The sequence below is a fragment of the Penaeus japonicus genome, unplaced genomic scaffold (genome assembly GCF_977035675.1).
Source record: "Penaeus japonicus unplaced genomic scaffold, GWHDUDI00000001_assembly GWHDUDI00000012, whole genome shotgun sequence".
Classification (NCBI taxonomy): Eukaryota; Metazoa; Arthropoda; class Malacostraca; order Decapoda; family Penaeidae; genus Penaeus; species Penaeus japonicus.
Window position 1 is genome coordinate 26,928,404 of NW_028234414.1, and position 12,500 is coordinate 26,940,903.

The window sequence follows — 12,500 nt, forward strand, 5'->3', positions numbered from 1 at the left end:
ATCCCTTCAGATTTGAGAACGTCATCATCAATGGCAAAGTTTCCTGTGTAAGACTTTGAATCTTTACACAGCATTACATATGCAGCATCAGCCATAATCTCTGGCTTGCGGCACTGTTTGTCAACTTCATCACCCCCAAGCATCTCCATGGCTGCCGTGATGATAGCTGAAAATATATCTTTTATCAATGAAGTCCAATTCTCAGAAAAAGTATTAGTCAAAATAGGACATTTTTTTCTACGCACAGGACTGTTTTAGCCCTAACAGAGGATTAATTTTGATCCTGTTACTCTGCCTTGCATATGACTCAAGTGACAGTTACTGCACATGATCCCACAAGAAGAAATTGCCTATGCAGATGGAATATTTTCATTTAGTAAAAATTGGTGGTCATTCAGTACTCGCATTCACATAAAAAATTCTTTACTGGATGTTAAGCCTAACTTTTTCTCAAAATCTTCAATACATGATAACTACACAAACTAAATGTGGCAAAGGAAGAGCCTCAATGGTTTTGATTTTTAACCCAAATCCTCCGGGTTGGTGATCCCTGGCGCGCGGTGCATTTCCGGGAGGCTACCGCGTAGGCCTAAACTCACATTCCAGGGTCTTATCGGGCGAGGTGAGGGGAAGTGGGAGGGGAACACAGACCAAACTATCAGTTTTGTATCTAGCTTCATTAGTGAAGGAAGGAAGAGTCCCGAAAAAAATATGAAGTGACACCGAGATCGTCACCTTGCATGACGCCCGGAATCTGGGGAAGAAAAGGTGCCGTCACCTTACATGACAACCAGAGTTTGGGCCAGAAAGGTGCCATCTTCACTGCATGCCATTCGGAGGATTTGGGTTAAAGACTAAATAGGTAATTCTTATCAATGTGGGACAAAATGGTAAGTGGAATTACTCCTTTGAAAACAAAACCAACTTAAAAGTAAATCTTTATACTTTGGAGGTTACTCACAAAAAACTCCTTTGCCTTTAAATAGCCTATCTGATATATTTTGTTTGTTTTTTAAAATGTACAGGTAGAGATGGTATCAGTAATTAAGCTGATATTGCTTTTTTTTTATTACTACTAGGGAAAACACATTTTACAGTACATATGCATTATAATATTACCTGTTCGAGGCCACAATGCATTACAAGCAATGCCATCACCTCTGAATTCTTCAGTCATACCCAAAACACACATTGACATGCCATACTTGGCCATGGTATATGCTACGTGATCTTTGAACCACCTTGGTCGCATGTTGAGAGGAGGAGAGATATTCAAGATGTGAGGATTTGGACTCTTCAACAGGTAAGGAATGCATAACTTTGATCTGTGGGCAAAAGAAATCTTATTAAACATTAACCCTATGACGACAGTGCGTCACACTTATGTGACACAGCCAAATCCCGATGCCGGGGCGTCATGCCACCGTGACAATTACAATGCAATATTGCAATCACACGGTGAAATTAACCCTCTCTGGACGGGTGGTACACTACTGTACCGCTCATTCAAAAGCCCAGTGGCCGGGCGGCACAATATTGTGCCAGCCATTTAATTGATTTAGGCCTAAGCGTTCGAAAGCCCTGGCATTGTGACATTCAAGGCTAGAATGCCCCCGTCGTGAGTGGGTTAAGACTATTCACTACAAGTAATATGATATCAACAGGGTTTTTTTTTTTTTTTTTTTTTTTTTTTTACATAATGTGATTAAAGAAGAAAAAAATGATAAAAAAAATGTGTACAAAATACAAAATATTGGTTGTGCGAGAGAGAGAGAGAGAGAGAGAGAAAAAAAAAAAAAACAGTTGGTGGGAAATCTTACACAAGATAGGTTCCTCTCGTGTTGATCTGGTGCATCAGGTCATACCGCTTCATCGGTGTCTCTAGGGTCCCAGTAAGGGAGATTGCACTGGCATTGTTCACAACCACATCAATACCTCCAAACTGCTTGACTGCATTCTCTATAGCTGCTGCCACTGAGGTTTCGTCACGCACATCTACCAAACATGGGAGGGCCTGTCCTCCTGCTGATTCAACTGGAAAAATAAAAAGATACCCATGTATCACTCAAATCAACTAAAGATAACTTAGGATAATCAAATATATAAATCATACATATACATATATACACACAAATATACATACATACATATATACATATATTATATATATATATATAGTTATATATTATATATAATATATATTTATATATATATATATATCTATATATTTATATATATATATATATTATTTATATATAAATATATATATATATATATTATATGGGTGTGTGTAATATATAATATATTATATATTATATATATATTATATATATATATATATATATATTATGTATATTATTATGGATATATTATATATATATGTATATATATATATAAATATATGTATATATTATATATATATATCTTATATATATTTATGTATATATATATATATATATTTATAATATAAATACATGTATTTATATATATACGAGAACTCTATCTATCTATCTATCTATCTATATATATATATTATATATATGTATATAAGACATATATACGATATATTATATATATATATATATATATATATATATTACAATTGTATATATACTATATGTTTATAATTAATTATATATTATACATATTATATATTATTATTATATATATTATGTATATATCATATAATATATATATATTTATATATATATTTATTTATATTTTGATATATATATTATTATTTATATATATTATATATATATATATTATATGTATCTTATATATATTATATATATATTTTATTATATTTATATATAAATATATATATATTATCTAGATAATATATTTATATTCTACTATATCATATTATATATATATATATTTATATATTATATATATATATTATATATATTTATATTATATTATATAATTATATATATATATCTTATATATATTCAAATTATATATATATCTATATATCTATATATATTCTATCATATACTATTATATATGATAACTATAATATATATATAATATATATATATATCTATATATATTTATATTATATAATATATATATATATATATAATATCTATATATATATTATAAATAATATATATCTTAATAATATATATATATTATTAATATAAACTATTTTATATATATAACTTTCAAATATCAATATATATATATAATATATATATATATTTATATAATCTATCAATATATATATATATATATTATTATTTATATAATTATATATATTATATATTGAGCAGTAATTGGTGGATGATAAAAAGACTCCCTTCTTTTGTGTACAATTTTATTAGACAATTTTGCAATATCTAATTGCCAGCTGTTAATTGAAAGGATTCAGATTTTGATCATATATAGAGATTAAAGTTACATAAATGAAAAGTGACAGAAAATGAATACATATTATAAAAAAAAATTTAATAGAATTTTACTTGAAATCATTCTTTCTTTAATAAGGTAGAGAATAACTCTCAGCTAAAACAACTGCAAATCGAACTATTAACACTGGACGAGAGGGGGTTGTTGGCCGAGGTTTATTTTCAGAGAAATGGAACTAAACTGTAAATTTCATTCTGTTCCCCATCTGAGACACTTCCCATATGGATAAATTTCCAAAAAGCACAATCCAATGAGTGAAAAACTCAAATGAAATGAAAGTATGGAAGAAAGATTGGCTTTAGTTTTATCTTTTATAAAATACCCAAAGGGAAATTTTGAAAAAGGTGATACTTATTTTTAACAACTCTCACTTGGGCTTTGGTTCATTTGATTCCAATCACTGTTCATGATTACTAATACAGCAAATGCGATCTTAACCACATGTTGCAACACTCTGGCCATGACAGTTTTTTTTTTTTTGTGTGTGTGTGTGTGTGTGTGTGTGTGTTGAGAGTGTTGTGTGTTGTGTTGGTTGTGTGTGTGTGTTGTTGGTGTGGTTCGTGTAGTGTGTCGTGTGTGTGTGTGTGTGTGTGTGTGTGTGTGTGTGTGTGTGTGTGTGTGTGTGTGTGTGTGTGTGTGTGTGTGTGTGTGTGTGTGTGTGTGTGTGTGTGTGTGTGTGCGTGTGTGTGTGTGATAAACTACATGAAAGAATTATGACTATATTATTCTTAGCATTATGGAAACAACAAGGACCATGTACTTGCAAACACAAAATCATCTCTTATCAACTAAAAGTATTTGAACTCAACTACAACCTATTTCTATTTGTTTTTTAAGCGATTTTTTTTGTGGGTTATAAAACTAATACAAGTAATCATACTTAATACTTACTCTCCTTGGCTGCCGTGAAGATGGTTCCTGGTAGCTTTGGGTGTGGCTCAGCTGTCTTGGCTGCAACCACGATGTTAGCTCCATCTTGTGCCGCTTTCAGAGCAATGGCCTTTCCAATCCCACGGCTGGCACCTGTGATGAACAGGGTGCGGCCTGCAAGCTTTCTGTGGGAATGTTAAAATTTGTCATCAAATTTACAATCAATTTGTAAAAAAAAAAAAAAAAAAAAATCAATTGTATATAGTTTACCTGTGTGTAGGTAAGGAAGAGAACTATAATATCATAAGTTGGATCTTTGCCTGCATGTGGGCAAGAAGTCCCCAGAAAAGAGAAAGAGATAAAAGAAAGAGAGAGCGAGAGAGTGAGAAGTATATAAATGCATTCTATCATTTCTTTCTTTCAAGGTCTTACATGTGGGCTGCACACAAAATATCATAACCTTGACAATTGGTTATCTAGTATGAGTATTAAACATGCAGATGAACTGCTTGCAATCTCTCCTCACCACTCACACATCAGCCACTCCCACCATAGTCATCCAACCCCATACCATGTCAAATAATATCTACATACGTTTTCAGTCTATTTTTGTTACTACCAGCTACATTTATGAGTCAAATCACGATTTTCTAAAATCTGGATATATTGAAAATATGGCTATATGTCAGATTGATGGTCTTGTAGCTACCTTTCCCATCAACAAAAGTACAGAAATTTGAATTTACATTTACTCAAAAGATTCAGCAACTTAAAATACTCTTTATGGTTGATTTAGTGAAAATATAAAGGAACTAATAAAAGAATTTTGAATGAAGCATTCAATGGCAGTTTACATAGTTGATAAGCAGAAGTAAAAAACACTACATTCATAAAACAAATAAAATGAAACACAAATAACTAGGATGCTCTGATAAATCAATTAAAAAATTATATACTAAAATAGTTATTTCCTTGTGTTTCTTAGAAGAGGCTTGGTGGGCCTTGCAGTTCAAGAGGAAAAAGGGAAGATTCCAGTTGCTAAAATAATAAAATTCTCTCTCAACACTATTTAAATGATCAGTTTTTCATAAATTGAACTTATTCATTAACCCATTGCGTACAGGTGTCATGACATACATGACGTAGGAGCTTTGGCCTGACGACGGGCATCATGATGTACATGATGTTCGGGGATTTTGGATCACTGTGCTATTTTATTTTGCTATGAAAAAGGAATGAGTGATGATGGCTACTGCAGTCATAATTACTACAATTACTGTAATATCGTGCTAGCTTAAATTCCAACACTAGATGACCACTTTTTCCTAGCATAGAGGAGAGAGAGCCTTGAATAGCACCATCCACGGTCTCTAGCAAGCATGTTCTCAATAGAGCAATGGCACACCCAAAGTTGATGAACCCTTATTAACCAATTCCGCCAATGCAGGATGTGCAGGCAGAATTAGACAGAGGAGATGACTCAATCTACCCAGTGTCTAAAAGTGCTCTGTGCCAATATGGATGCCTTTCAAAGCGGCACTACAGTCACAAGCACAGGTTTCATTCGTTCCTACCTCTTTTTGGTATTATATTGTAGGTGGTTATATGTTTGTATTCGTTAATGAAGCACAAAAATATGAAAAAACTTAAAGTTGCCTTTTGTCCTCCCATTACAAAACAGCAATTACTTTTTCAATTGCGGTATGAAGAAATAATGAGCTAATTATGGATAATATACTTAACAATTTTAGTACAACTGCAGCACTGATAGAGCTGTCTATGGACATATAAGACTTCTAAACTCACATAAAACACACAAAAAAATAAAAACCACAAACAACCTCTAGTGTTTACAATGCCTGACTGAACGCGAGAGGGATGATATCAAGCCTTATCTTGCTTCAAGCAGTCTCTCTCTAAAAAAACCTATCTGGAGGTGGGCAAGCAAACTTCATCTCCGTTGCCACTAGGTAACCCTCTCTGTGAGGGTTGGTCATACGGTACGCTCATTCTAGGGCCAGTTGCGGGTGTAGGACCATATGGTGCCAGGTCATTTAATGATTAGGCTAGATATGAAAGCCTGCTTTGTGCATGCTAAGGCTGGAATGACCGAGTGAGGGGTATTAATAGTCAATTTAGCTTGTAAAAAGAAAGAACGAATGCCTTTAAAAATAAATAAAAAAGTAACAACCTGCACATAACTAATAAACAAAGTATTTTAACCTAAAACCATGAACTTAAACTAAACAAAAAGGCACATACATGATACAATAGATAAGAAAATGAAAAACTAATTCATAATCAACACCAATGGTATAAAACACAATAAAAGATTTGACAATTCTCTTTGGCTATTGCGAGAGAGAGTTGTTCGGATTGGGGTTATTGAAATATATCCCATGGGGTATCCACTGAACATTCTCCACCATTCATCTCATCTCTCTGCCAGTAATTTAACCCTTCCTTCTCTCCCCAGCCTGTAATCCTTTCTTCTCTCCATTGCCAGTAATCCTTCCTTCTCTCCCCCATGCCCAGTAATCCCCTCCCCTTTTCCATGCAGTAATCCCTCCCCTTCTCTCCATGCCAGTAATCATCCTTCTCTCCCTATGCCCTCAGTAATCCTCCCTTTCTCCCCTGCAGAATCCTCCCTTCTAGACTCCCATGCCCAGTAATCCTCCATTCTCCCCCATAAGTAATCTCTCCATTCTCACATACCTCTTTATCACCATTCATCAACATCAACATTCTCTAAACACCACAGTTCTTTGGTTTGGGCTTTTTCTTTTTGGTCAGTCAGTGAATCACCAACACTACATTCATGTGCAACAATTCATATTATGGCAAATATAATCAGAAATATAACAAGATGTCTAAATGTTTTTCTCAGCCATACCACCATTACCCAAACTTTTTATCTTGCCTGATATTATCTGTGCCCTGTTAGATTAGCTACTGAGGTACAGTGATATCTGAGTCAGGGAGATGAAAGCTTCATAAATAATAGCATTCCACTGAAAATTTTGAAAATATCTATGCAAAATGAAGAAATATTTCCAATACTGGATAAAAAAAATTCACCTATATTCTAGTTATATTTCTCATGTGTTTGCACTTCCACAATCAACTTATTTCTATTCATTATATTTAAGTTTGTCTTATGCATTTATTGTTTCTCAAAAAAAAAAAAAAAATAATAAATAAATAAAAAATAAATAAATAAATAAAAATCAAATCAAGCAGACAAGCTAGATCTGATATATACCAGTCAACAACTATGTGAACAATCTCTGAACAGATATATATGGGTCTACTTAAGCAATTATAGGGATAACATTTTTCTTGCATCTTTTGGTAAATACAGTTCTTATTGTTTACATCTTAATTAAAAAATGCACATTCATTACAAAATTACCAAAGCCAAATTACAAAAGATGCATTAAATATGAAGAAACTCACCCAGTATTGACCACCATTCTCTCCTAGTCCAATTAAAAGTGAACTTAACCTCTCTGTCCAAAATAAGACTAGAACTGATAAGATAGTGTATGACCTTTCCACTGAGCAGCCTCTCATGTAACGAGACTGGTGATACCAAGGTGGTAGATTAGAAATGACAAATAAAATCCGAGGGCCACTCTGTGATAAAGAAGTAAAAGTTGAACATTCAGGGAACAAGAAAATCAAAAGCATTGATCCAACCTTTCACTATGAATCATCATAATAAAAATCTTGATCACATCCAGACTATTGATAACTGAGCCACATCCAAAGCTTTATCCTATCCTGACTATCTATGAATATGCATTACAAGGACAACTGACAAACTATTCTAATAGAGTATACTATACACCTTGCCCTTAGAATTGTTTCTACACATGGCCATGAACAGATTAATGTATAATCAGTTATGTAAGCTACAATATTATCTTATCAATGACATACTACAACCAGTTTTCAGTCAGACTGCTAATAACACTAAATACTCATCCACTTGTTGGATAAGGAGGACATATAGGTTTGTTAAAAAAAAAAAAAAAAAAAAAAAAAAAGGACTAAAAAAAACATATCTGGCCTGAATTAATCTATCATCAGATAAAGGTTCTTTTGAAACTAAGCGAGATATGGAAAATGTTTTGCCTCACAGTCACTTTGCCCAGCATGTACTGAGTACCCTGAATGCTTTCTTTTTCTATTACTCAGTTGGTTATGGGTGATGTGAACATGTTGATGGAAAAAGATTATATCAAAGACCCATGTGATGGGAATGTGACGATGTGGAGTTCAAATTAAATTCAAAAAAGTTAAAATAGTTATATTATAGTAAGAAACTGATATAATTATCTTATAATTATGAAATTATAAACAGAAGTATTATCATTCCAAAATAGATGACTACTATCTTGGCCAGCTTGAATGGTGCCCATCAATTAAGCACTGATTTTGATGAGTGATGATACATATTGTCATGCTCCAAAGTACTGGCAGTGCAGGATGTGCAAGCTGAATGAAAAAAAGATAATTGCAGGATGTGCAAGCTGAATGAAAAGAAGATAAACTATGTGCTGCTGCTGCAATGTGACTCTGTGCCAGTGTGGCTGCTCTGCTCTCTGGCACTGGCAGCCATGAGCATATTTCATGCTTTGGGATGGTTTTGTTTTTCTTTTCTATTTGTATTTTTCGTTCTCTAATAAAACTTTAATACTTTTGTTAGATGGTGTAAAGAACATGAAGAGCTGATATGGTCTCTATATTTGAACTTTAATCAGTTATAGAATTGAGAAAGTCTGTCAGATGGCACATACTAGACTAATCTAGTAAAATATAAATACAGACTAACACAAAAAAGACTGATGTCATAAGTGAATGAAAGAGCGAGAAAGCCCTAGGTATGACTTGTGACAGTCCCTTCCTCTGAAGTAAAACCTTCCTGGCAAGCTGATCAGGTGGCACAGTTGCCTGTTTGGTGGTCAATACAAGAAAATGGACATCCTGTATTTCATGGGTAAAAGAGAAGAAGAAAAAGTTAATTACAATATCTTCAGCTGGCAGCTTTCAGATAAATTCTAACTACATTCAGAGTAATGAACAGTACTCAGAAGCCCATGAACCTTGGGAGGAGTGACAATTTTTGTCTTTTAAAAATGTTGATTCTGTGTTCCAAAATTAATATTTAGTTTCTATCAATTTCTAAATTTCTCATAAAACAAAATAGGGTAAATTTTCCGAACAATGCCACGTCGCTAAATACCACAAAAGTGGTATCGATGGATTCCTCTCAACCTCTACTATTCATTTTAGTGAAATTAATGAGCGCTTGCACCCCTGGACCCCACAATCTGGGTCCCGATAGTAGGGGAGGGCATGAAGTAGATCAGGGAAATTACGGGGTAAAATATGAATTCTGGCCATATTTCGTATGCAAAATCTTAACCAATTACCTACCTAACTTTGCTTAGGTTTGAAGTTTGCCCTAGCCAAGGGGGGGCTTTGCCCCCCCCCCCCCTGGACCCCCCCCTTTTTAAGGCACTTCATGCTACCTCGTGCTACTTCAGTATCACGAAAACCTTAACCCAACTACCTACCTCACTTTGCCTAGTTTTGAAGTCAGCCTTTGCGAAGAGGGAGCTACGCCCCCCTGTGGATCTCCCCTATTCAGGGCACTTCGTGATACTTGTGATGCGTAATTAGTCCTGTAGATGAAAATGCCGCGACCACGAATGACCCTCACACTGCGCCATGATGACAGCAACTGAGTCTTCGTCTTATAAATTCCTCAGGATAGGAAACTAGGACCGATGATGACGCGACCACTCAATAGAGGGCACTCTATAATTATACTGTAAACAATGGGGAATATTGCGCCATCTGTTGAGATAACATAACAGCACATGCAGGTAATTCCTTGGGGGTTTCCAGTCCACAGCTTGCTACTATCCGTAAATACGTAAACACAGCCATGTTTAAATTTCAGGGCGAGGATGGTGGATTTGGGATATCTTGCCCAAGGTATGTTGCACGAAGTGCCCTAAAAAGGGGGGGTCCAGGGGGGGGGGGCAAAGCTCCCCTTTGGCTAGGGATTAATTTGAAACTAGGCAAAGTTAGGTAGGTCATTGGGTTAAGATTTTGCAAGCGAAATATGCCCCGAAGTAGGACGAGGTAGCACGAAGTGCCTTAAAAAAAGAGACCCAGATTGTGGGGTCCAGGGGTGCAAGTGTTCATTAATTTCACTATATATGAATAGTAGAGGTTGAGAGGAATCCATCGATACCACTTTTGTGGTATTTCATAACGCGGCGTTGTTCGGAAAATTTACCCAAAATAGCTATTAAGCATCTCCAAACATATAAAATGGAGTTAGCCTAAGCATAATAACTAGAAAAGAAAAGGTGTGGGGTGGGGGGGGCGACCATGCAACTTGACAGACACAAAACAGATGTAACAGAAAACCAAGAAAGTATTCAAGCTTATGTTCAGCTTATATATTATTATTTTCATCATTGTAATACAATAAATAGATGCACACAAAATATCTGAGCTATTTCCACAGCTTTCTATTTATGTTTAAATTACACAGCCTCCTTTATTCATGGACCAATTTTAATATACTTTACCATGAGATTTATTTTTATCCCACCTAAGATTTTTTTTTTTTTTTTTTTTTTTTTTAGTTTTATTTAAGAACACATCAAACATTACTAACTCCAACACCAGGCAAAAATACAATAGGAGAATATTTTCACAATGTATTTTCCCCTTTAAAACAACTGATGTAATATTCACTGGCAAGTTTTTCATAAATTTTCCTAATAGTGTCGCATTTTTATTACAAGGATAATGGCATTGATGGATTGCTCTGACCTTTACTATTCACATATAAAGGATATTACCCGTAATTCCCCCCATATACTCCATGGGAATTGGTAGCATTTGGGTAGGAGCTACACATCCCATTACTGTCTAAAGCGATGTAAAAGATGTGGTTATTTTACAATTTAGTAACTCGCATAGCATACTGTGTGCACAGCAATCACAGTTGCCTCCTCGCTTGTGCTGAGTTTTTAATGGGAATCCTGAATGTGCTGTTCTTGGGGCATTTGTGCCAACAAAATTCCGAGCCCAAGAACTCACAAAACTTTACCAAGTTTTGAGGCTCATAGTATGCGTAGCCTCCACAACCTGAGGTCAATGTCCTCACCACAGCAACTGCAGGTCTATTTCTATACTAAACTTGTTAAATTTTGAGATAACAAGATCAAGTTTGAATTTCTCATATTTCAGAAACAATTAATTATCATTATGAATCATTTGATTATAATATGTAATGTAGTGATGCCACAGCTAACATACACAGAAGTGGATCTACAGATTCCGTTACCCTTGGAAATTAAGCAAAATATCATCACAAGAGCTATGTATACACTATTTAATTCATGTACGGAGTCTGAAATGCTAATGACAAATTTTCAGTATTACAAAACTACACACGAGCAGCGGTTGATTCAAGTGATCTACACACTCTGAGGAATGACTTGCACGATGATAAAATCACTCATAACAATAAGAAAATATTTCTCTCGCTGAAGTAAGTCGAGAGAGTGCAATAATCGGAGTCAAGGAGCATCAGGCATCAAAAATCGGGCATCGCAACGACCTTGAAAATGCCGAGCTCGTAAGCCTACGAGCCGAGGAACCTGCCGGGGCCTTTTAGAAATACTCTAGCCAGCAAAAACAGATAGTTCATATGTCAAAAAAGTTAATAGTATCTATTCATGAATAACTCGACCACACAGAAGAGACAGCAATCGAAATGACAAGAGGAAAGGAGTGAATTCTCACCCGGTGTTGATGATCATTCTGAAGGAGTGTTCTTGGCCTTCTTCCGCGATTCAAAACGAAGGATAAATTCTTCTTTTCTTAAGAAAGAATGCCAATTTTATTTCAGATTTAACAAAATCAATAAATATTGTAATACACTATCGTTGTATTTAATTATTTGTTCTCTTTTGTTTTTAATTTGTTTGTCTCATTTCCCAATCGCAAGGCCGATTAGCCAAGGAGGGCTTTTTGAACATGGACGAGGAGCCTTTAGTCTTAGTTAGGGCGATGGTGTGCCTTTAAGTCATTGTTCTGAAATCAATATTGTTTAATAATCTTTCAGTAAACAATTCAAATGGCCATTAGAAAGTAATCAAATTGATACAATATACAAAATTCGC

The 12,500-nt window shown here is 34.5% G+C and overlaps 1 protein-coding gene across 2 annotated transcripts; it reads right to left on the bottom strand.

Annotated features, from left to right (window-relative positions):
* Positions 1-12,268, bottom strand: Hsdl2 (Hydroxysteroid dehydrogenase like 2; the record flags this gene model as incomplete). 2 transcript variants are annotated; one of them, XM_086542666.1, is given in 5 exon segments in its annotated part: positions 1-166; positions 1,120-1,325; positions 1,821-2,034; positions 4,306-4,469; positions 12,121-12,268. In XM_086542666.1, coding segments are annotated over 5 exon segments (767 nt in total), but the record flags the coding sequence as incomplete, so codon positions are not given.
* Positions 12,269-12,500: the final 232 nt, after the last annotated feature.